The sequence below is a fragment of the Python bivittatus genome, unplaced genomic scaffold (assembly GCF_059951505.1).
Source record: "Python bivittatus isolate LINGU-HERP-01145 unplaced genomic scaffold, Pbiv_v1 ctg000200_np1212, whole genome shotgun sequence".
NCBI classification, from domain to species: domain Eukaryota; kingdom Metazoa; phylum Chordata; class Lepidosauria; order Squamata; family Pythonidae; genus Python; species Python bivittatus.
Genome location: NW_028277040.1, coordinates 1,687,881 through 1,714,681, shown reverse-complemented (window position 1 = coordinate 1,714,681; position 26,801 = coordinate 1,687,881). Strand labels below are relative to the sequence as shown.

The window sequence follows — 26,801 nt, the reverse complement described above, 5'->3', positions numbered from 1 at the left end:
CCTTGGACCAAATGCTGTGTTAGTTTTTCCATGGCATTGTACAGATTTGTTATTTGTATATATGCTTGCTGTTGATGTTGTAGCAATGCTTCAGCAAGTTGTTCTTCAGACAGTGGGCACCCCAAGGATCTGATGCCATTTCCATGATCAAAGATGCCTCTCTGGGTAGAGAGTAGGGAGATTTTTCAGGATTGATGTCAGCCCTTCCAAGCAGGCCAGGTCAAGAAACACTCTAGAAAGATTCTTGGAATTCTATTGTTGCTGGATGTAATAACAGAATTTTGAAGGCCTGATAGTTTCCCTCTGCCCCCTCTTATACCAAACAGGGTGGTGGTGATGGTGGTGGTATGCTGAGTTTCCTTCTCACTTCTTCTTCTTTCTCAGGACAAAGTTGATGTTTACTTGATGGTTCTTGCATTCCTTTGTTAAGGTTATTTCTGTACTCCACCCCCTGCTTTGGCGCTGCTGGATTTATTTCTGAGTTGGTATGTTGACTTGTTAACTGAATATGTATAAGATAGTCATTAAAAGTATGACTGAAAAACCATAAGCTGTTGAACCATTTTTAAAATAGAGAAATAGTTTTAGTATAGGTTTAAACATCATTTATTTTGTAATTAAAAATTTTTGAATTGTTTAAAAAGAAATTCACAACATTTACCATGTAGGGAAATAATTGAATGCATTTATAGTCTCTGACCAATGAAACACAAATACAGAATTTAATGTATGGAAGTATTTTAAATTTTATATTTGTTTCCGTACTTTCTGTACTACGTAAGGAAAATTCCAGGATTCATATTCTTAATTCTAAAGAGTGATGCTCACTAAAAATCATTGGCACTTCTCATAAAGTTTTCAATATTAGTTTCTAATTATTTAGAAATCAGCATATGCTCTACTGTGGTATTATAGATAAATTCACTATGTTGATTTGGTTTTAAGAAATCAAACAATTACTTGAAATAATTTGGGCTCAATGTAGTCATGTCTTTGACCATCTATTTTCTATAGATGTTGCTCAAAATTGGATCATCAGGATTGTTTATACTTCTTGGTATTAAAAGCTGGAATACATACATTACAAAATTATCCAATTTTCAGATGATGAAAGATGAATCGCTCTGGCATTCAAAGCAGAGACTATCATTCAACCAGATTTGTAGTAAGTCTACCTTTTCTGCTAGTCATGGATGTTTCTAATGTCACACCTGGAAATAGATTCAGTTCAATCCTATATTTTGAAATAATAATATACCATATTGATTTATATATTCTGGAAATTCAGTATATGCTAATTTTAGCTCAACTATCCATATTCCATTAAAAGATTCAACCGAGAGATTTATATTTATTCTTAAACCAAATAGGACATAATTTCATAACAAATTGTTGCTTTCTGTCTTGAATCAATTATGGGATTTTAGAATATTCATTAATATGTTACTATAGGAAATTCCACAGAATATATAGAGATTTTAAATTAAATATAAGGATTTCAATGGAAAAATAAAGCTATGTGAGCAATTTGGAAAATTAAATTTTACACAAAATTTTCTTTTGAAGTTTTATCTTATAATGTTAATTCTTTAGGAAAATGTAATTAACTGAGCCTAAGATTATTATTTTTTTGGTAGCATTCTTAAAATTAGTATGAAGGGATGGCACAACAAACCAATTATTAAAGGGTTCATAGAACTAAATCTATTTTTCCCAAATTATTCATACATTGAATCAAGACTTCTTGAAATCAGGAGGATCTATTTATATTTACAATTAACTGCTGCTTTTAAAATTCACTTAAAAGAGAAGATAGAAGTGGCTGAATTGCAATTTTAGAAACATGAAAATCAGATCAGGAACTAAAACTACAGACTTATTTTTGACTGGCATATCCATTTTAAAACTGCTCTTATGAATGATCGATTTTAATGAAGTGAGCAACATTCATACCATAAAAGTAATCAGCTTTCCTCTTGGTATCTTTGATTCATCAAGTGGGCTAGTCCATTCCTTGGATTTCTTTTTTCCTCCTATTAAATTTACAATAGCTTAGTTTTTTATCTCAATAATCCAAAATAACTCTTAATGGTCAGGTAAACAGGTGTGTATAATTTAGACAGAGAGAAAGAGAGAGAGATTTAAAATGTCTCCCAAAGCCAGATATCTTGTTTATAGTTATTGAAAACAGAACTTCTCAAATATTGTGGTACTCTCTAAAATGATAAATGAATGTGTGATCTTCTCCCATGAATAAAACTAACCATATCTTTAGCAGTAGGCTTGGACTAAAAATAAATATATCACTTTTAATTATAATTGAAATTTAATAATTACAATTTAATCTATATGTCACAAACTTGGCAACTCTGTATTGCAGGCTTGTCCAGTCAAAGTGGGGGTAAGTTTTGACAGCATTCCTGATTTGCCTGCTTACCCCAAAGTGGGGGTAAGTCTGAGCAGCTTAAAAAATAAATCTTGTGACTTGCTTCAAAGTTTCTTATGAACTCCCTTTGGACAGTCTATAAAAATGAAAATCTGGAGTTTAGTTAACAGGAACCACAAGCACAAATACAACAATGCTTTTTCAACACAGTTCTGTAGTGAGCAGTTCTCAAAAGTAGCAGCTCTTCATGCAGCTATGCCGAGTCTAGAAAATTCTTGGGACTTAATGGGTCTGCACCTTTTATCCCGAAGGGTTACCTGCAGTGAAACTGGCTCTGGGCTAGGTTTGCAATGCCTCACCCTTGGCTTCTGAGAAGAGAATCTTGAGCAGTGTTTCTCAACCTTGGGAACTTTAAGATGTCTGAACTCCAACCACCAGAATTCCCTAGCCAGCTATGCTGACTCGGGAATTCTGGGAGTTGAAGTCCAGACATCTTAAAGTTCCCAAGGTTGAGAAACGTTAATCTAGAGGGTCTGGGGGCACAAATGCCTCTGATTACATGAGCTATGGCTCAGAAAAACTTATGCCTTTTAATAAAATTTTTAGAAAAGATGCTGCCAGACTTCTCTTGATTTCTGGCTACCATAAGCTAACATGGTTCTCCTTCCACAATAGGGGCAGAGCAAGCTTCCATGGGCCTCCCTGGGTCATCAACACTATCAGACTCTAGTGATAAGGAGTCAAGAATCCTAGTAGTTTCTTCCCAGTGTCTTGTCTCCAGTAGTGCAAGGAAAAGAGATGCTTCTGTAATTTTTTCTACCAGTTCTCATTCAACTTGATAAAAATTAATTATTTTTAGGAAGTATTTCCAAGGAGTAGAATATTTTAGAGAAATTTGCATTCTCTTTCATCCCAACCCATCTCACAAGGTTGCTGTTGTGGGGAAAAATGGGAGGGAGCACAATGTATACTGCCTTGAGCTCCTGAATGAAAAGTGAAAAGTACAAACTGGTCAAGATATGCATGAATCTTCCCTCTCACTGTGGGACTCTCTTGCAATTCCATGCCCATGGCTGCCCACATTTCAGAATGTGATGTACACAACCTACACCATTGTTTTGATGCCCTCAGCCTCTCACTGGACCCATTTTCTCTCCCAAATCCTAAAGGGGTGATTCTCCATAAAGGCCCAACCGAAAAGGGATCCAAACCAGGAGTCCTTTACATTTACTTCACTGTCTTTATTCCAGGGATAGAGAATCTTTTACTGACCAACTGCAAAACAGACTTCAAAGGCCATATTCCAGTTTTAAGGGAGACAATGTTAAAGATGATAATCTTCCTCTCTGCCCCCCCATGTCATTTCTAAAATAATCAAAGACCTCATTTGCATATATTCTTTCCCTGCATACCTATTCAGAAGGTATTTTCACTAGAGTCAATATGGCTTATTCCTAAGGAAGAAGAATCTGTCAGAGAATTAAATAATTTTGCCACAGCAGCACATTCTTTCAATGCTTCCTTTTTTGCTTCCTAGCCAATACAAAAACATTGACAGGAGCAATTTCCCCCCCTACAGTATGTTGGAATATATTGCTATTTGCACAATGCAATCCTGGAAAAGCATATTTATAATTTGTGCCATTAAAGGATAGGTTTCCTCAGAAATCTGTCTGATCCACAAATAATAAACTCTGGAGGTCCTACATACACAAAGAGAAGTTAATCCTAAAATGTAGTAGTAGTTCACTGGGTAAACTGGGGAATTTAGCAGGGTTGTTGCAGTTATTATGTTGTCTTTGCTCTTAAAAAGTTTAATTTTTTAACTTGAAAAGTTGCAAAATTATCATGCTTGCAGTAACATCAGGAAGATAAATGTTGAGGACTGAATAAAGTTAGGTCTTTGAAATCAAAAACAGATGCTCCTGATTTCATATGCTTTTCACACAGGGCTGCAAAAATTCAGTTGATCAGGAGATGGTAGCAAAGATACAGTCTCTTTGCTGCTGACTGATAGCCATTGGATTTTGGAAGCCAAGAGATGGTAGCCCTATGTTTACATGAGAAAACCAGCACCCAATAATGGATCATACTTGTCAGCAAACAGTACATCCCAACCACCACTGTTCTGACCATATTTGGATCCAGTACTGTATGAGTCTAAACTATAGATCCACGGCAGCGATCCTCTTGATTCTGCATTATTTTAACATGGCATCCATCTGAAACCACTATCAAATCACAGGCTGTATGTGTGCACACAATAAACCATCATAATTACAGATTCAGATGGACAATAAGGCTGATAGCTATCCAAAGCAGTGAAGAGAAGCAAACTGCTTCTTCTTCACAAAACAGGCAGGCTTCCATCCTTCTGCACGGATGAAGCAGGAAAAAGCAAACAAGAATGTGGCTGCCCTGGAGTTGCCACTATGTAGGTTTCTGATTTGAAAACAGAGCACTCACTGGAACTTTTGCATTATAACCTTCACCTACCTTCTCATAAACGCTATGAAGCAGAACTTTTTATTCTTGTTCCTTGAATTAGCTGTTTCCAGTCTAGATTGCAAGGAGGAAAGTCTGCCACCAACATGCTGCAAAAACCTAGAACTGAGACATGGATCCATAAAGGTTTACATGGGATCTGGATAAAACCACCATCATGTTACAGATTTCAGCTGTCTGCATGCAATATGTTGTAGCAATCTGGCATTTTTTGGCATCAAGGTACAAAAACGTGGACTCTCATGATCCAAGAGATTTCTACATGGAATCCCCATGAAAGCATGATCAAATCAAAGATCATATCCATCTGCATATAATGAATCATCATAATCATGAATCCATCATTTTGGCACCATCATGATGCAAAAACATGGATTTCAGACCCACAGCCTCTTCATTTTACATGATTTTTACATGTGTACCAATTAAAATTGCCATCATATAGTAGCTCATGTCTTTTTAAAAGAGCACAGTTAAAAATCACCCTCATTTCTGTGAATATCTGCAACATGGATGCCCATAAATGCAGTGAACATAAGAACGAAGTCCTTTTCCTTACTTGTATTATTATTAAATGTCTACTGTTAAGAAGAGGAAGACACAAAGAAAGTTAATAATTTGTTCAGACTGCAGGATTTAATTGTCAACTACATGAAGATAAAATCTTTTGAGACTCTTACCTCACAATGGTCTAGCGTACCTGACTGGTTTCAGTACTTTCAAATAAGTAGTATAACACTGAAAGAATTGTAGAGACAAGGAGGAATATTGGGACACTTGACTGAATTTGAAAACCTTATAAAATGCAATTCCAAACATTTGCTGGGTTTAATTTATAAACTATTAGTGAAGTATGACTCAGAGTCTGAACAGATCAAAGACTATACAGTATGATTAAATGGATCCAGAATCTGAATGCAGTACTGTAATACAGTTGCAAAATGGGGGTTTCAGTGGAAGAAGAACATTACATTCACTCCTAATATTATATTCGGAGAAAGTTGGTCTAAGATGTTTTGTCATTGGTATGTTACTTTAATCTTGATCACTAAAATGAGCAATTCATTTTCTAAAAAATGTTGCAAATGTAATAAGGTTGGATCATTTTTTTCATATTTGGTGCTGATACTGTAAAACTCATTAATTTTGGAAAATGATTTATATTAAAATAAACAAATTTTGAAAGTTGAATTCCCATGGCAACTAGGAATATTTTAATTAAATATAATCCTTTCATATGTAATATGAAAAAAAATGAAATCTTTGTCTCAAATCCAAGTTTTGGCGCACAAGGATGCCAAAAACCTTTGGATCTGCAATTACTAAAAATTGTTGTCTCTTTGATTATGATGCCTCATACTACGCAGATAGATATGACTGGTAATATGAATGATGGTGATTTTTTGTGGATACCATGTAAAAATCATGAGGATCTAGTTCTTATTCAGCATTTGTCCTGTCTTGGCAAAAGACTGTCAGATATGATTCAATTTTATTTGTTTATAGCAGACAAGGATGAAGCCTTAATACAACCACTGATTGCCAGCTGTACAGCAAAGAATTCAAGGTCTTTCTACATCTACACTCCAGGTTTTTAATTTTTGGTTTTTCTTCCCAGTTTTCTGAGTTAATAGGTACTTGCAGGTTGGTTTGGTGGCCTTGGATAGCCAAGATATGTTTTCACAACTGTCTCCCCTAAACTGGGATCTGGTGGTTTAGCTTGTGTACAGCTGTACAACTTCAGATGTACAGAAAAAATGTGAAATTATGATAGAGTAAATCTATAGATTTCATCTGGAGCCTGGGGTTTTTCAGGGGCTAGACAGCACTGCAGGACTTCTTTCCATGCATTATTTCAGTAGTAGTGCTGCTATTACTGTTAAGGGAAGGTCCTTTCCTTCCTGAAGACATTTGGAGAATTTCTCCCCACAATTTCTCTACCCACAGATTTGATGGAGAATATTGGAACAACATTTGTGCCCATTTCAACTTGTGACAAGGCAAAAACAGCTAGTATTGGACTTGAATGAAAAATAAGACATATGAATATTGCATTGGAAATAGCTTCTCCTAAACTCAGTGAAACCTAATTCAAATTAACTAACTCAGAATATTCCATGGACAGTATCTCATCACCAGGACATCATCACAGAAAAGTTCCACCTTCAGAAGGTCTTTTAAGCTAAAGCTTTGATAATGAGCAGTATAAAGAACTTAATCTTTGCCCTTGACCAGCACTATCAGAGTAGCTGCATTTTACTTTCTGCACCATAATAAATTCTCCATAGTACCTTTTATGAAGTATTCCCTTCCATGTTTATATGTAGCAGTATCAGTAAGAAAGCCATAAAGAAAATAACAAGCCTCTTGAATAGCTGCAGGACTTGTCATATTACTGTTAACAGGATGCTTTACATACCAATTTTGTATTATTTTTTGTTTTGCATTGTTATATGCCACTATTTATTATATTATATATATTACATTATATTCCAGTTTTGCATTATTATAAGCCACTATTTTTGTTAAAAAATATGAGTAGTTTGGAAGCATGTATTTATTAATGGAGAGAGGTGAAGAGAAGCTTGTATCGTTATCAGAAGTCTATTTTATTTTTCAAATAGTTTGATTTATGCCATGCATATTTTATATACTTCTATCATGTCCCTTTTTATCCATATTTTTCTAAGCTACAAAGTCTCAAATACTGTAATTTTTCCTCATAAGCTTGTTCCTGATCCTTCCTTTTGCAGTTTTTTTTCTTTTTAATTTCTGTGCCCTTGACCTTTGAGAAATTATTTTAGAACTCCTTACTGCCTTCTTCTTTTTAAAACTTCCATAAATAATTTGATTTTGCAACAGCAATCTTTACCACCTCATTATTCACCCTACTCCATATCACTGCTATGGTTAAAAACCATAGCCAAATGCAGATATATGTATATGGGGGTGGGGGTAGGGTTATTGTTTATAGCTCATTTATTCCTCCTATCTGCTTTATGTTCTTCAATTAGTTATCAATCCATAAAATAATATTTTCCTCCAGGAAGAAGTCTTTGGTAAGAAACCCTGTTCTGAAAGCTCAAATTAAAAGAAAAATTGATCAGATTCTCCTTATATATGTGCTTGTTGCCTTTCTCAGAACATTTTTAATATAAGTGAAAGAAGGCTTCTCTTTGACATAGAGCTATGAGATGTGGGCTGCAAAAATCCAGAAGATCTCTAGATGGTAGCAAAGTTTCTGCATGTGGTCATGCAGCCATGAAGGGAAGCCAGAAGTGACCAGAGAGAGAAAGAGGCACGTTCATAGCAGCTAAAAGCAGCCAATAGGAGCTGAGAGATCCCAACCCTTAGTCATCACCAGATTCACTGCCAAAGTACCACACATAGTGCAAATAGATTTGTGTCAGGAGAAGGTGGAAAACCCCACTTCCATACCGGATCAGATAAAGCCAAAGTTAGTTGTCCTTGGGTCTGGGCTAGGGATGAGACAAAGGTTGCAGTGTCCTTCAGAAACAGTTAACAAGGCATCTTGGAGCTGAAGTTGAGCTAAAGTTTGATTCTGTAAAAATAAAAGGCCTTTTGTTGTACTTAGCTGCTTTAACCAACTTTAGTTCATTCTGAACCTCCATCCCATCTCAGTTTAGTTCAGTCTGTTCAGCTCTCCATAATGGAGGAAAGTGTACTACAAGCTCTTAGCTTTAGATAGACTTAAAAAGAGCTAGGAATAGTTGTTGATTGCAAACAAAATATGAGCCAGTACTGTCATGTGACGGCAAAAAAGGAGAATGTGATTTGAAGCTGCATCAACCCCAGTTTAATTTCCCAGTAATGGGAAGTATTTATTCAATGCTGTTCTGCTTTGACTAGATCTCACTTCAAGTACAATGTCTAGTTCTGAGCACCAAAGTTTAAGAAGAATTCAGAAAACTATAACAGGTTCAGAAAAGGGCAAGATGATATTGAGTTAAGCCCTATGAAGAGAGGTTGAAGGAGCAGTATGATTAGTCCTGAGAAGAGATGGCTGAGGGAGAGAATATGATAACACTCTTCATATACCTGGAAAACAATGTCATATAAAAGAAAATGAAGTCCTGTTCTGTTTTGTTCAGAGTGCAAAGTTCTTCAAAAGGAACAGGGAAAAACTTAGTTGTGGAAGTAGAAGTAGCAACAATTTTGGAGGAAAGTGACCATGGAGTTTAAAATCAGTTAAACTCAGGACAATAACAAGAATTCCATGGCAGGAGAAAGTAATAGAAGAAGGAGCTCAAAATGGGTGGGATTTTGATTTTGATTTTGGAAGAGATTTTGATTATTGTTATGCTAAGTATTGTGACTCTTTTTACTCCTCCATCCTGTCTGCTGTGAGATTAGCCCTTGATGCATGATTTCCTGAAAAATAAATCTGCTTTGATTGCTGTATCGTACATTGGACTAGTGTGGCTGGCAGGCAAGCAGGCAGTTAGTTTGCCCTGAACATGGGACCGTCTGCAAAAAATGCCATCGTCCACTATTTGGTTATTCACATCCTAGCAACTGTGTTCTGCTAACTACCTCCAAACCACTCCTGTTGCAACAGCCTCATCTATCTACATATTTGCTGGTAACCAATAACAAAAAAAAAGCAACTTCTCCTTTTTTTACTCTCTTATTTGAGCCAGTGAACTGTGTATTTTATTCTATTATTCCTTTTATTATTATTTTGTTCAAATAAGTGTTAGCTATTGCAGCTATATTATGATTACCACTCTAATTCCACCATGAAATTCAAAATGTCTCAACCTGGAATTCTTAATATGTATCTGAAACATGATTGCACTTTCAAAATGTGAATTGCTTTCATATTTAACCTGACATACAATCTTCTTTCACTGCACAATAACAATATTACTGAAATAACTTTAGACCACATGGTACAACCAATGGCCATACACCATGTATTGATTTTGACACTTTAATGTTTAGTGATGATTTTGAGCTTATAAAAAAATATGTTATTGTGCAGGGTGTCTGCTATAATTGTTTTAATGCTAAAAAACAAAATTTGTTCTATAATAATGTCTTGGGATTTCTAAGATTTATCTTACACAGTCATGAAGTGGTTATAAGAATATAGATAACTTCCAAATAACTGTTTTTCTGTTTGTTTATTTCTGTTTAATTGCAGAAAAGAATTTGAAATAGGATATCCACTCTTACTTGCTTTGTTGATATATGGTCTCCATGTTGCTGCAGTCTGAACTACACTTTTAGAGAGATGCAGCAGCCACTGGTTGTTCTATTTTCAATATCTTGGTTCCAACCCAGCTAACACACGTTATTCTTGTGATTATATATACCAGAGAATAAATGTATATAAAAATCTGGATCTCTTAGTAGCGACTGTCGGTGCTAAATAATAGTCACTATGTATTTCAACAGTTCAAAACTGGACCCCAGCCACTTTCCTCACTAGTTTTGAACAGAAAAGGTATCGGTAGTCCTTGGTTAACAACTCATTCAGCAACCATTTGAAATTATGACGGTGCTGAATGAGTGGTACTTACGACTGGTCCTCAAAGTTCTGGCTGTCCCAGTACCTCTGTGGTCATGTGATTATCTTGGAACCAGCTTACACGTATGACGGTTACAGCATCCCCAGTCATGTGATCTCCATTTGCAAACTTCCCTGCCAAATTCCCACAAGCAAAGTCAGTAGGGAAGCCAGCAGGGAAGATTGCAAGATGCTCCTGTAAGTCACTTGCACTCCTGCAGCTTTTTCTCCCAAGGAGCCCAGCTACAGAGTATGAGATCTCTCCCAGGGATTTCCCAGGGATCTTGTACTCCATAGTGTGCATGTGCCCACAGCACCCTCCTGCCTGCGGCAGCCCCCTACACACCCTCCCCCACCCAGGAGCAGCCACCCCGGCTCTGCTGCAGTCACACCGTACCACAGCAGACACTTACCCACCTGCTGGTCTGCTTGCAAGCTGCCTGGGACTTGAGACTTCCTGCTGGCTTCCCCATTGCTTGTTGGAAGCTGGCAGGAAGTTGAAAGGAGGTGCTCACTTAACAACCCATGATCCTCACTTAACAACAGCAACGGGGACTGCCAGGATTGCTGTTGCTAAGCGATGTGGTCATGTGACATTGCACTTTATGACTACATTGCTTAGCAATGGAAATTCCAGTCTCTGTTTCCATCATTAAGTGAATTGAGTTTTTGCTGGGGATCTGAGATGAGATTGCTTGGGCTAGCATTTACATAGTTCTTCATTAATACCATGATTTCAGCAGAAATGTACTTAAACATGCCATGAAACTAGAAATCAAATTCTTAAGGAAAAAGTCTTGTCCAGGAGGAAACTGATTATTTAGATCCTTTCCAATCTAGGTTCATTGGATGATCAATGCTAGGAACTAGATTGGGATATGTCAATCTCTGTTCTGATGGTTCTGTAGAGAATTCTAGCTCTGGCTTTGAGAAGGTAGTGAGGGAAATAAAATGGTTGCTCAGTCCTGGGAAAGCAGAAAACATGAGATAGAGACTCAAAACAGCCCTTGTTATCTTTGTATTATACCTTGAAGAAAATGTCATTGAGGTGGAGAGCCATGTTAGTTTATGGTGGCAAAAAATCAGGAGGAATCTGGAACACCTTTTCCAACTAACAAATTTTAATAAAAACCATAACCTTTCATGGGTGGCAGTTCACTTCATCAGTTGCACAGAGTGGCTCCAGATCCCCACTCTGATTATACAGTGTCATCTTTTGGAACCCCAGAAAGCATGATTTGTCTGTTGCAGCAACTGCCCTCTGGAATGAAGTCCCCACCCCCAAGATCTGGACAGCTCCCACCGTGAAGATGTTCTAGAAGGCCTTAAAGACTTGGCTGTTCCCAGGTCTTGGGGTACGGTGGATGGAACACCTCTTGTTAGAGGTGCCTGATATCTGTTGTAGCTGTTTTGATGTTAGTGTCTGGATCTCCATTCTGTTATTTGCCTTACTCTATTTCTTATTTATTTATTTATTTATTTATTTATTTATTTATTTATTTTTTATGTTATTTTATTGCATTGTATCATATCATATCATATAGTATTTGTATTTTGTTTTTATATTGTGAACCACCCAGGATCATTTTCAAGTTGGATGGCATGAAAAATCAAATCAATAACTTATTTTGAAAAGTTCCTCCTCCAGAAATATAGGATTGGGCAGAGCCCATGTGATGGTTATGTTCATGTTTTTTTGCAATCTTGGCTGCCAATTACATATTTATTATTTTGCTGTTGTCTTGTGTTTTTAACTGTTGTTAGCTGCCCAGAATCATGATGATAAGATGGTGATGACATAAATTTTAAATAAATAAATAAATAAATAAATTTCTGTCTTAGCAGAGGAGCAGACTGATTTGTAAGTCAATAATTGCTTTATCCTATCCCACCCAATAACAAAATTTACAACTAATGGTGGGTGTCTTTATGCTGCATTTATTGATTAAAGTGCTGCATTAGATTCTACTATAAATAGAAATCTTTTACAGAAGGAATTGCTAAAAACTAGTGTTGATTGAAGACTGCTCTGTCTTTTAAAGGCTCTTTATACAGATACTGCCCAAGTTTAATGATGAGAACAGGTGTAGATCACACCTTGAGAAATAAGATCACTGCTGTTAAACGAGTATGTCAGGGTTGCATATTAGCTCCATTTCATTTTATTTTCTGTATTAATGATGCTGTACCCACTGTGTATAGCCAAGATTTTCATAGGCCAATGGTTTTGGATAGACAAGTAAATATTCTGTTATATGCCAATGACATGATTTTGTTATCCAGATCTCCAGTGGGGTTATATAGATCTTTGAGAATGTTTTGGTATGTATTGGGAGAATGACTTAGTAATTAATAGCATGAAATCAAAAGTGGTGCTTTTTGGCAGGAAAAGAAAGCAGTATAAGGGGCTTTAAATTCCCATAAAGTATAACAGTTTGGATCTTTTCTTTATCTAGGTATAGTTTTTTTTTATCTGTGGGTTCCTTGGATTCCTCAGATAAAGAGGAACAAATTGGAAGCAAATGCATTCAAATTTTGAACAGGTTGTTGAACTATAGATATCCAAATTCACTTCAACCTTTCATAAAGCTTTATTAGGCAAAGTTGCCATCTGTTGCTGACCTTTGTGCCAAAATATGGGGGTTTGCTATAACTTTGTGTGTGTGTGTGTGTGACTTCGAGTCAGTTTTTGACTCCTGGCGACTGCCTGGGTGAGTCCCTGCAGTTTTCTTGGCAAGGTTTTTCGGAAGGGGCTTGCCCTTGCCTGCTTCCCAGGGCTGAGAGAGAGGGACTGCCCCAGGGTCACCCAGCTGGCTTCGTGCCTGAGGCAGGACCAGAACTCCTGGTCTCCTGGATTCTAGCCCAGTGCCTTAACCACTACACAAATCTGGCTACAACTAAGGGAACTGAAAGTGTCCAGAATAATTTCTTATGTTTGATCTGAGAGTTTCCCCAGCATCTACTATCAGAGCAGAACTTGCTCACAGTTGTAGAATAACCTGTTTTAGGCAGTTTAATTACTGGGTCAAGTTAACCCAAATGAGTGATGATAGACTTCCTAGGATGGTTAAAACCCTTGACCTGGTTGTGTAATTTTTCAAAACTGGCACTACAGTACAGTATGATTTAGTCTAGAGACTTTAATTGTATCTAGCACTAATATGAGAAATGTTTTCAAACAAAGAATATTAGATATTAGAGGACAAGTGGACATAGCATCTCTGTTGGTTATAAAGTCAGTGAAGTGCATGGCAAGAATTAAATCCCAATTTCAAGTAAAGAAGAATCTGTCTTTTTCAAAGAAAAGGAATTATTGTGTAGCCTTGAGCAAATGGATACAATGATACAGTAAGTTAGATTCTAGCAAATCCCAGTGCAAGACAGACTCTGTGGAGCTGGTGAAGCAGAAGATCTGGCACATTACATACTGGAATGCCAGTTGTATGTTAAATATAGGGATCATTATTTAATTTTCGACCCTTGATGATGAGGAACTGGAATGTTGAAAGTAAATTGAATTTCCTTTTACAAGGTACTAGCCAGTTTGTGACAGTTTGTGTTGCTTTCTTTGCTGTTAAGGCAGTCAGCTCTGCCTGATGCGACAAATTATGTCATGCTTATACCTTCTAGGAGTCTGACTAGGAGTATTAAAGTGTTTATTCTACTTTGTTCACCATTATGAAGAATTAAATACTGAAAAATCAAAAAGGTTCACGAACTTTTAAGCACCACTTTATATCTAAATTTTGACATTTGGAATGTATTAGTTTTAGATTGAAATGATAACGGAGAATTACTTGGTAAACCATTCATTCATTCATTCATTCATTCATTCATTCATTCATTCATTCATTCATTCATTCAAATTTATATGGCCGCCCATTTCAGATGAAGTGACTGATTTGTTTGCTTGCATCGCAGCAAGTCTCATGTGTTTTAGCTTTTGAAGACATTCATTTTGTTTCTTCCCAGTTTCACAGAATCATAGAATTGTATGGTTGGAAGGGACCTTGGAGGTCTTGTAGTCCACCCCCCTGCCCAGTGCAGGAATCCTCAGACCATCCCAGACAAATGGAAACGTCCAGTGGTGGTGTACCCACTACTTCAGGAGGCAGGCTGTTCCACTGCTTAATGGCTCTCAGAGTCAGGAAATCCCTCCTTAGCTCAAGTTTGGATCTCTCACTGTAAAGCTCCCACCTACTGGGTCTTGTCTTGACCTTCATGCGCCCTCCTCCAGTATTCAGCATTTTTATGCAAATAGACCATTTTCTGTAGTTCCTCTTCAGTATCTCAGTAAAGTCTGCTCTCCTTACCAGACCACAGGTGACTATTCTACCTGTTTCATTTGCTTACTTTGCAGTGGGAGAAGCATTGTTAAAAAAAAAAAAAACTTTTCTCTTTCTTCCTTATCTTTAAATCCCCCTGTACTCTGAGCCCATAGCCCTGCATTGGTAAGCAGATGGCCACCATCATCTGCCAGGGGTGGGGAGTCCAAATCGGCAAGACGGCAGGCAGAGCATTGGGATGCAACTCCCTGTTTGCACCAACATCACATGCATATTCGAAAGGGGCAGGTCATGCATCGTGATGCTACTGTACATCTGCCATCTTGCCAAATTTGAACCCCCATTGATGCTGCTGCAGCTGGCTTTGTACAATGAAAAGAATATATCAGTAATGCGATATACAAAAACTTTTGTAAGACATTTTTGAGGTTGGCGTTGATGTGGAAAAAAAAAAGATAAGCTTTATTTAGGAAATTACATAGTGATAGGAACGCTTGAGTTTCTTAAACCTTTTTGCAGCCAAGATCCTACAGTATACATTCCTTAATCATGGAAAGCAAATACAGGGAGAACTCAAACTGCCCAGTACTGAATATAGCTGACATATTATTGGCCCATTAGAAACTGATTTGTATTAACTTTTTCAAAATTCTTATTGGTCTGATTCGCACATAATACTAAGCCAGGTTTTCTTTAAAAGTCATCATTAGTTAATTAATTAATTAATGCTATTAATTAATAGTATTAAGAGTTCCTACATAATAGGAGAGTATGGATTTATCCATTGAACAAGTACAATTCTACTTGATGAAACTGATACGGGGGGAAATGGTTGGGGCATATAAATTACATTTATTTAAAAAAACATTAACTACCTTCTCCCACCTTTTTTAAAATCAGAGGTTTTAACAGGAGAGGTGAATTAAGAAACTAAATATACTCATATTTGATGCACTGAGTGATCACAGGGACAGAAAACAGAGAAAGTTTTCATCTGGCCAGAAGAGAGGAGAGAACCGAATGCCGCCAGGATGGGGGCCTAGTTTAAAAGAAAGGAAAAAAGCAAGAGAAGAAGGTCATAGAAGTAGATACCAGAAAAATAGGAGATGGAAAAGAATGAGATGGAGCAGAAAAATGAGTGGAAATGTCACAGTCCCAAATTCTGAGGCAAAAATCCTAGCTGGGTTTGTGTAAGCAATAATGTAACTTGTTTAATTTTGATTTATTGTATAGTGGTTTTGGCTATATAGTATGTTGGGGCAGCAGCTTAGTGTAAGCTCAGTGTAACCATAGTTAAAACAAATCATGGTTTAGCATGTTGCATAAACCCAGCCAGAAATAATGGTAACCAGAATACAAGGAAAGGTTGGGAGTATAGATTAGTATCCTGTGTTTGAATGCGAGTCCCAGCATTGGAGAGAAATGGGCTGGGTTGTGGTGGCAAAAATTAAATGAGAGATGCTATAGATCGAGCAACTAGAGCATTTAAGATATCTATGCTCAGAAAGGTGCTATTGTTATTTTCACAATGGCCACCTCAGTGCCCCATATCAACATCTATAAAGGATGAGTCTTGTTCAATCAAAGTTAGTCTTGGAGTAAATTAGCTGCAGGACCAAGAAACGTTTAAGCAGTGGATTAAGTGCACCCCTCATAAAGGCTTTGGAAAGAGAAGGCGCCTAGTGGGCCCCTGCTGATTCATGAGAAGGGGATAGGCTCCAGATTGGGGCTGGACATGAGCCACATAAGAAAAGTGTGGCCTTGCCCTGTTGCACGGCTAACAGTGTGTCCAATGTGCCTACGTATGGAATTCGCTTTCCTCTTATGGCCTCAGTCCCAGGTCATGCTCTCTCCGCAAGGAGAAACATTCCCTCCACAGCAGTAGAACCTCACTTCTCCATCAACCTCTTCTCAGGCCCTTATCCATGCAGAAGGATGCCACTGCCACTTGGGGGGTAGGGGTGAGTATCCTGAACATCTTCCTTTCCTGGTTGGGGTGGTCCTTCTGCTGATTCCTTTATCCAAATATTTTGATTTCCATCCTCCCTCTTTCCCAAATGCCTGTGTGCTGATTGCTGCACATGCCTGTTCCTTATGTATCCACAGACCTGTTTCCAGTTTGGCTCCTATGGATATTGTTGCCTCCAGATACCATTATCAGCCAGCAGCTCAGAGGCTTTTCTGCTTTAGCCCACCTTCATGTTGCTGGCAACATTCTATTGCATTGGTTCATTCCAAATAGTGAGAAGAAATCACTGGAAGGTTTTAGGATCCATTTCCAGATTAAAATGTTGGCTGTGGCTGAGGCTTCTTAGTCATGTTTGTCCTCTGTGTAAGGCATACTTTCCTCATCCATGCCCTCTACAGGTTATCTAAACCTAGGCCAGTTAACTTCCTTCTCTGACCTCATGACAGAAGGATAAAAAGGCAGGAGCAACTGTAGTATTTTCACTACTCCCAATTCTCTTTTCCCTTCCTGCTGGTAAGCAGAAGGGTATAGAAGGAAGATATCAAAGGAATGCAGATCTACTCAACCTGTCTCTATTTTCTGTATGTCAAATCCAGTTCTGATTAGGCCACCATGCTCTTTGTAATGATTAAAATTTTAATTTTAATTTAATTTAAAATTAAAAGTTAGGCAAAAAGGAAGTGTCAGATAAAATTGGCTGGGTTATCATGTCATCTGGCATGTCACCTAGATGTGGCTGGAAAAATGCACTTAGTTTTTCTTTCACTGGGTGGAGAAGTTTGTACACCACCCAGAGTCACTTTTTGTGAGATGGGGGCCACATAAATTTGATGTATGTATGTATGCATGTATGTATGTATGTATGTATGAATGAATGAATGAATTGTCATTATCCCAGCCTCACACTTTTTCCAGGAAGGCTAGCAAAAATGTTCTAGTATTCTATACACTGAAATTTGCTGTAGAAGCTGCTGTAGTAACAGAACCCATTGACAAACCAGGCATTTAGGTAACAGTATAATAGAATATTCAAATTATTCATCAAAACTTGGTCTATTGTCTTAATTTTCATTAGGAAAAAACATCACCCTTTCTTCCAAATAATCAACATTTGGCTTCAGGGAATTAGCTGCATACTTATTTAATGATTACACTTTGCTATAATATCAACATTTTAAAGAGCATATGATTGTAACAGAAGTCTCCGCCATCTGTGCTTCTCCAATTAGAAATGCAAACAAATATGCCTTTTACAGTAACACTGGTTACATGCAGCATCCACATGATGTATGCTTTTCCCATTTAAGAAAGAAATCAAGTAAACTATCTTTTATGGATGGATGGATGGATGGATGGATGGATGGATGGATGGATGGATACGAATCTGTTGGAAAGATATAGGGATTCATGCTGTTTCTCCAGGTGTATACCTGTCTTTCCTTTTGCCATTTTGGTTCTACAAAATGTCCATATCAAGAATCATGTTTAAAATTTCAGTGTATTACAGTAGAGTTAATTATTAAATATCTGTAACAGGATTAGCCAGCTTTCACCCAAGAGTTCCTCTATGTTTAATTGAAAAAAGAGGATCCAGGGTAGCAACATCTGTGGCACGATGCTGTAGATCCCAGTTTTGGGGTTATTGTTTCTTGAACAATTGTTACTTCACAAGCTAAAACACATTTGAAACTGAGCCAGTGGAGCCTGCAGTTCAAATGGGGAAAGGCATTTGGTGACATCAGCCATACCTAAGCTTCCTGCGGTGTGCTCAAAGCTGCCTTATTCATCTGGGCCCTGGAACCCTGGCAGGTACAGCTTGTTGCTGAAATGGTCTGAAAAGTAGTACTTGATAAAAGGCCATTATTAACCCACATGTGAAAGGTACCTGACAAAGCATACAAGAAGGTCAAACCAGAATTTCAATCCTTTTCATTCTGCACTATCAAGGAGGTAGTGAGTCAGCTAAAAGAAGTGTGAGAATATATTATCTGGAGATACCACATTAGCATTACGTTTTCTACCAGTTAACCCAATTTTTAGAGAGGTGAACCAAGAAATTAGTCAGATCTTCTTGGCTACATAGGGCTTTAGGATATACTTATATGTTAGAACAATTGGTTTTTAGTACCTTTGACCCAAAATAGCTACTCATGGGTCAATGTTAGGGCTTATGTATTGTGGTAGGTGTTATGTGAATCTAGTTGTTGCATTTTTCAAACTATGATTTATGACTTAGTGTGATATGTGAAGTCAACCAATTGTTGCTTAACTAAAACCATGGTTAAATTTTGGCTTAGCTTGATATATGTACAGACCAAATCTTTCTAAAACTGATCCCCCCCCCCCGCCCCCATTGCTTGCCTCTGCTCTCCCTCTGGTCTCTTTGCTCATGTTGGTATTTGGGCTTAATTTGGAGATGCAGACCCTGATCCTTAATTTGAGTTTTGGCCATCTATGAAACAGAGCATTTCAATCCAATCCTAGAGCCTTGCTACCTGATATTCTTTAACTGGAAATTCTAGCAACAACTGAACACAGAACTTTCTGCAGGCCAAAGATGTGCTCTGGTATTAAGCTATGATCTGTCCAGAAATATCAACATTCTAATTAAATACAATATCAGATAAGAAGCCAACCAATATAAATCCATGCATTTAATAAAAGTTAAGGGATACGGCTTTATTTTCCAAACAAAACTACAGCTAAAGTCAATATGTACACTTGTGTGAAAGATTATAGATATGAGTGTGCACATGCACACATGTACTGTAAACACATATGGCTATACGCGCATATGGAGCTCCTGCCTATGACCCAATATTAATATGGCCCTTGAGGCTGAGAGGTTTATTCATCTGTGTTACACAGCATTGTTTTACAGAACAACCCAAAATTGTCTGCTATGGATCCAACATGGAATTTTTACCAGATGTAAAAAAATAGCTTCTGGGTACAGAAAATTATTTCATATCTATGTTTTTCATTGAAATTAGTAGTTTTACACAGTGGCAAGGATTTATGAAGATCTTGACAGCTAGAATGGTATGCAAATGTTACATAAATCAATACTAGTGGCTTGTCTATACTTTTCAATATATTAATAAAGTCTTCCGCTATGGAATAATTGAACCCATGATACAGAAACACTCATACACAATTAAAATTAATTATGTAATTGTGGAGATGGTTCATGAGCTTTGCTAATGAAGAAATAATTCAATGTGAGTCACTCTCATTTCAATCTTACTTATGGTGGTGAAATTAGTAAAGCACGTGCCTAATTTTATTTAATTGCTCTAAGTACACACATGAGCTCCACTTCAGTTAATTAATTTTATCTGTGGATATGGAAGAAGAATATGCACACTCTGAGCCTACATCTCTGTGCTGCATTTTATTCTGCAATATGCACACACATACAAAAATATGTATTTTCTCATAGAATGATTGGGATTACAAGTCCATAACTCATTCTGCTTTTCAGAGTAGGAATAATGGAAGCCACACCAGTAGTTTGAAGATGAAAGAAGAGAGTGTGGAAGCCTTTCTGGCAGTCAATATTCAAAATCCTCTAAGAATACAGTATGTCAGCAGGCAGTGCCAATCCAGAGCAAACAGAACAAGTTGAAGGAGTAACAGACTTTATCTTTCTAAGCTCAAAAATTCATAGGATGGTGATTGTAACCATGAAATAAAGAGAGGTCTGCTACCTGGGAGAAAATCTATGACAAGTCTAGGCAAAATTTTGAAGTGCAGAGAGAATCCCACTGACAACAAAGGCACATATTGTCAAGGCCATGGTTTTCTCAGTTGTAATATATAGCTGTGAAAGTTGAAGATCAGAAAGGTGCTGGTAAAAATGGCTGAGAATCCAGCACCTTAAACTGCAAGAAGAACAAATAATTCTGTACTAGAATGAAGTAAAACCAGACTGCTCATTGGAAGCACTAATAAATGAAGTTAAGCTTAAATATTTTGGATCCATTATCCAAGAGTTGTTGCAGAAGATCTTGATACATGAAAAAAATGAAGGCAATCAAAAAAGAAGCTAATAGAAGACAAGGTGACTAGATATTATTATGGGTGGCAAAAGCTTGAGTTTACAAGAGCTCCTGGTAAGATGATGTCCACAAGCAGTGACTGAACAATTGAACAAATAAATAACTTAAATAATTTAAAGCTTTCTTTGATATTTCTTAGTAGTTTTGTGCTGTATAAGAAAAATCTAATAAATATGAACATGGCATCATTTTTAATGAATTTTTATGGATGCCCCTTAATAAGTCCTCTATTGATCAAGTAGATCTTTCTTTTAGGAAATGTTAGGCTAAAGGGAACTCAGTAAACAGCTACTGGAAATTGCAAACTCACAGATGAATCTAAGCTATAGCTTACAGGTCTGCCTGGGAGATGGTTTCAGGATTGTACAATGGGACTGGCTGGAACTATGCCAGACATAGTACTCAGGGAACCCAAAAGGAAGAGTGAGAAAGAGAAACCTGAAACAAGCTTGGATTGTGGGTGGAACCACAAATATCAAGTCAGATGCTAGGCTACAGGGTATAAGTCAGAAACAGACCTCATGACCCCCAAATTCATGGAGGAAACCAACTCAAGCTTGCTTTGATGTCACTCTTGGGATGAAGCATGCAGAATATTCCATTGACTTTCTTCCAGTGCAGTCTAAACTTACTTCACTGCAGCTTTTTTCAAAAATAGAATATAAAATCAAGTTTCTACACATAAAATGTCTTGTGTCTTGGAATTTGAATATTAGTAAGAAGCATAATACACAGAATGGTTCATGCAATATACTAAGCCAAAAAACCCCCAACCGTATTATAATTCAGCTTTTTGTATAGGAGTTAGATTATAAAATTATTATATAATTTATTATATATAATTTATATATATATATATATATATATAATATATATATAATTTATATATATAATATATAAATATAATTTATAAAAATATTAAAAATATAAAAATATTTTATAATATTATTATAAAGATTATATATATATTATTTATATATATAAAATTATAATTATTGAATAACTTCAAATATTTCTTGTTTCTTTTCTACTTTTATGTGTCAGTGGGTTCTTGTACTTATACGCTAACTCTGTTTGTTTGACACTTACACTATTCACTAAATTTTACTAATCCTCCAGATCTTTGCATCCCTTATTACTATAAAGTAAATAATTAATTAAAATTAATTACTTAATTTACTATAAAGTAAATTATTATAAAGGAGTTCAGATTTCCAGTTTTTATGTTTGTAAGTATGTAAGTATTGCTTACTTACTGTACTCCAATACCATAGCTTAAGAATCCATTTTATTTTGGAAATCCATAAACGTGGGATCCTGCTTCTAAGCCAAAATTTGACTCTTTACATGGCAAGGTATAACTGGTAAAACTCCTTTTTTTCATTTCTAATGTCCTGCAACTAATACAACACATATATTCGAAGTGAATGGTTGTGATTATCACACTGGCAATTGAGAGCATCTGGGAAATTGATACCAAAGATTTTAAACTTGCCTGTATTCTCCTTTTTTTACCTGTTGTGTCTTAGAGGCAAGGAGCACTGTTTTTCTTTTGGTTCAAGTAATAATTATTATAACTTAGTTCAATTTTGTATAATTTTCCTCTTCTGAACTTCTGTTTGCCAACTCCCCAACCCAATGTTTTTACCAGCTTGAGTTATTCTGTACAGATCATTGCTTGATTCTTCCTCTGTCTTTCTTTTAGAAATTGTATTTAATCCTCCTTTAACTTGAGAGGGTCTTTAAATTTAAAAAGCTGTCTATTTTTTTTCAATAAATACAATAAAATAAATAACCCTGATATACTGTGTTACTGAAGGTCCTGAATTTATTGAAAATCTTGAATTTCCTATGTAATTAATCCTATTCAAGAAGGATTAAAATAGCAGAGTCTTTATGGTAAGTTACTCCTACATGCAGGCATAAGGAAACTTGATGGCCAGCCAGGATCCCCATTCATTGAGATGAAGGCAAATAGAAGAAGTTATCAACTAGGGTTTGTCACTGGAAAGAAAATTGAATGAGAAGCTCAATCAATTAAATTATTCCTCCTCCCCACCATCCTCTTTTATTTACTGGGAGGTATATGCTGTTCCAATCCAACAGAACTTCTTATACTACTTTGCAGAACAATGTGCTGGACTTTGACTAGCAATTCCCAATTAATCAAAATCTGGACATTATTATAATTTTATTCCCTGTGTAGAGGGTAGACATTGAAACAAACTATTTTCTTCTGATCTTTGGACAGACAGACAGACAGACAGAGAGACTTTATTATGAGCATAGAACAAAAAAGAAACAACAACAATAGGAAGACACCTTTGGTATGCTATCTTCAGGTAACAACATTCCATAATATCTTCATCCATCAAAGTGGGCATTTTGACTTTTCATCGCTGGTTTTTTTCTTATGCCCTACTAGCTATTCTGTGCCCATCTTTGATACAATAGTGCTAGTATGGAATTGCATGTCTTCCTCTACATTCTGGCATGACTCCTTTCATTAGTCATGTTTGCAGATGAATGGATAATTCTAATATGACTTGTTTCATTCAGATGATCATTAGTCACGTAGTAAACAATCACTGAGTGTGTTATAAAAAAAGGTTACTTTCTGATCAAACATGGATTCTGCCTCAGCTTTGGTATATAAATGAAAAAGGATATCTGAAACATCTTGTTTGATCTAATGTAACTCCATGCAGGAAAGGATGAGTTGTTTCAGTTCCAATCCAGCAGACCTGTGAACAGTTTGAATATACGTGGAATTAAAACTGAGTTAATTTTTCATTTGAAATATGACTTATAAATCAGCATTCTAACCAGTTAAGAGTATCACATGGCTAGGTCAGATGGTTGTTCCAGTTATACACACCAGGCACATTGAAGTTGTGGCCAGTACATATATTCTTTTGTCTCATGAAAATTTTAGCCTCTTTCAGCCTTGTGCACTTTATCAAAATTGATACTATATATATAAAAAAAAAAAAATCCAGCCTTTTGTTTCACCCAACCTGTTCCTCTTGTCAGCATATTTTTGCTCGCATGCATTCCATTCTGTGCCCAACCCGTCCCTCCCTCTCTTTCTTACTCACTTCAGAGGTTTTATGTCCACTCCCCCCTCCTAAGGGTCTTTAAACTTTAAAGTTTATGGACATTGTTTGAATATGAAACCCATATTAGATTCACATTAAGTTATACACAAAACTAATTCACAAAGGAAATCATATCATTATGAAAACCATTATCCATATACTAATTTGAAGGTGTTCTTTTAGATACATAGTGATTTTTAGTGTTTTTTGGAATTGTGAATGAACAACCATTATTCTCTTTCACTGCCCTGTTCCCAAGAACAGATGATTCCTTATTCATCCCACAAACTTTAAAATTTGCTCTAGGAGGTGGATAGAAGGAGGATCTCTCTTATTACATGATGTTTGATTTCCTTGCTATCTTTCTTACATTCTTTTTAAAATTATTTCATAGACAATAGTGTAAAAGGATGTGAGCTTGTTTGATATGAAATTCAGTTTTTGTGCCAAGGAAGATTTGCAAATTGTATCCGCTGTTTTGTTTTGGTTTCTTTTTGTACATTTGTATGTGAGTTAAATCTTTGGGTTTTTTAATATTCTGAATTCTTCTTGCAAGAATTCACAAAAGCTAATTTTTCACAAAATAAAGGGTGTTCATCTATACCTAATGATATAATTTTCTATAATTACAGTTATAGAGGAACAGAAGTGGTTTTTAACACAAAGTAACCTTAACAGAGTGTTGAGAAAATGCAATGTAGAATCAGAGCTATCAGAGGAGAAGGAGAAAAGGAGTGGAGTTACTGGGTCTGTACCAGATGCCTAAAGACCTTAGAAAAGAAAGAAAGCAGATTTGTTAAGGTGGAAAAAGAAAGGAAAAAATGCTACAATCATTAAAAAGGAAAAGAATAAAGAATGAATAGAAATTATAATTAATCATCAGGCAAAATACCTGAAAAAAACTGTTAAAGAAATGGACAGGCCAAGGATTAGGCACAGTATTTGAGGTCTGATCAAAGGAGAATAAAAGTGGAATGTTTTCTTTCCATGATTTGGAAATGACACTTTTATTATACAGCTTAAAATTGCATTTGCCTTTTTTGCAGCTTTTAATGTTTAATATTTGAATCTTTCATTTGCAATCAACTATTATGTTAAAATCTTTTCCATAAGTTCAATTACCAAGGCTGGTTAGGGTTAGGGTTAGGGTAATCCTGTACTCATGCATTTCATTACTGTTTCTGAAGTGAAGAACTTAGCATTGTCTCTGTTAAATTTAATTTTCTTACATTTAATCCATTTCTCTAACTTATAAAGATTTTTATTCTGTCTTTAATTGAATTTTTTATATACCCCCACTTTCCCCATGGACTCATATAAGGGTTCAATAAAAATAAATAATTGTGATACAGAAATAATTATCCTTACAACTATCAGACCCTTCATTAAAAATCTAAAATCAACAGTAATAATAATAATAGGGCCTAGTGATGATAGAGCTTAACTATGTTCCCTTATGAACAGCTGAATTTTCATTTTTTTTTTTTACTAAAGGAGTGATGGAGCCATCTGGAATTTGGGAGGAAGGCTGAGAAACATAATGATCTTGCTTTCCTCCTCGGGTAGGGAAGGTGCTCTTGGTACTCCTGCCTCAAGTTACTGAAGGTCACCTGGCACCCTGTGGTGGTCAGATAAACTATCAGGTGGAGATGCTTTATTTGGGGACAAATACTTTGGGTTATTATTCTCTTCTCTGTAGCTGACAATCATTTCTCAGTTTTGTCTGCTTGTCAAACTAAAGTCTCAGGAATCATTTGAAATGATTCAAATCATTTGAACATGTGTTTCATAAACCAATTTAAAAATCACAGACAAATTAAAAAGAAACCTTATGGCAATGTATTTATTTTGCTTCCCTTCTAACAATGTTGTTAAATACTGGGGTTTGTTAAATGTAATTAATATGTTTTCCAGTACTGGGCAAAAAATGGTGCTGATGTGTTTCTAAAATTCATTGTCTAAATTTTGACAGCTGTTAATAGATTTGAGGATAGAGCTAAAATTAGGAAATACAGAATCTAGGGTCTGTTTTTATTTTGGATGCTTCCTCTCATGTTCTTTTTTTTTTTTAAGTGCTGAAGTAATTCAAGTAAGCTTAACAAAGCAATGAAAGAAAATGCTGTAGCAAAATATCATTAATATACAGTATATACAATTATAGGTAATATTAACTTAAAGATAAAAGCTATTATTAGTTCTGAGAACCAAGTATTATTTTTATTATACACTAGATGAGTACTTTTTATATCATAACTCATGACATGCAGTAACCTCCAGTCATATTAATATAAGCTGCAGGTGTGTCTTTATCATTCCCTTCCCTTCCCTTCCCTTCCCTTCCCTTCCCTTCCCTTCCCTTCCCTTCCCTTCCCTTCCCTTCCCTTCCCTTCCCTTCCCTTCCCTTCCCTTCCCTTCCCTTCCTTCTTTAAATCATTGCTCAAAAAAATATGCTCATATACTGGGAAAAAATGCAGTGAAATTTATTGCCATCTTTTCTAATTGAGATTAGCATGTCCACACCAATTCCAAATGAATCTTAAAACATAATTAACCCACATTTGGACATGGATGACATTGGACTCACTTGGTAGCCATAGGTAAGTCAGACTTTCTCATTTCTAGGCTTGTTGTGATGATTGAAACCCAAAACTATTATTTTTCATTATTCATTCATAGATTAACTTTCCATCATTCCTCCAGGAACTAAAGGTTGCACATAGGAATCTTGTCTTCTATTTTCCACTCTCCCCAACAATGGAGGATATAAGACTATCTCCATGAAAAGTTCATGCTTTATGCATGGACGACTTTGGGAGGACTTATAGATAGCCTCCTATGTTGAAGGCAAAGCTATCTGGCATTGAGATTATGTGTTTGGCTGAACTGACAAGTTAATGCTTGAATATATGTACCAGTTTGAACTTTTAAAGGGGGGATTCCCCACCTGTTGTCTTTTGCCAGAG

At 36.3% G+C, this 26,801-nt stretch overlaps 1 protein-coding gene across 2 annotated transcripts in view; it reads left to right on the top strand.

The window, feature by feature from the left end:
• SPAG16 (sperm associated antigen 16) overlaps positions 1–26,801 on the top strand; it is a 336,494-nt gene that overhangs the window by 3,767 nt on the left and 305,926 nt on the right. The window contains exons 2-3 of one of the 2 annotated variants that reach the window (XM_088135582.1): positions 385–485; positions 1,105–1,165. The exons of the other annotated variant lie outside the window; for it this stretch is intronic. Of the exons in view, the coding sequence (XP_087991708.1) occupies positions 1,115–1,165 (51 nt within the window). The 5' untranslated portion in view covers positions 385–485; positions 1,105–1,114. The remainder of the gene's footprint in view (positions 1–384; positions 486–1,104; positions 1,166–26,801) is intronic. 2 annotated transcript variants of the gene reach the window in all.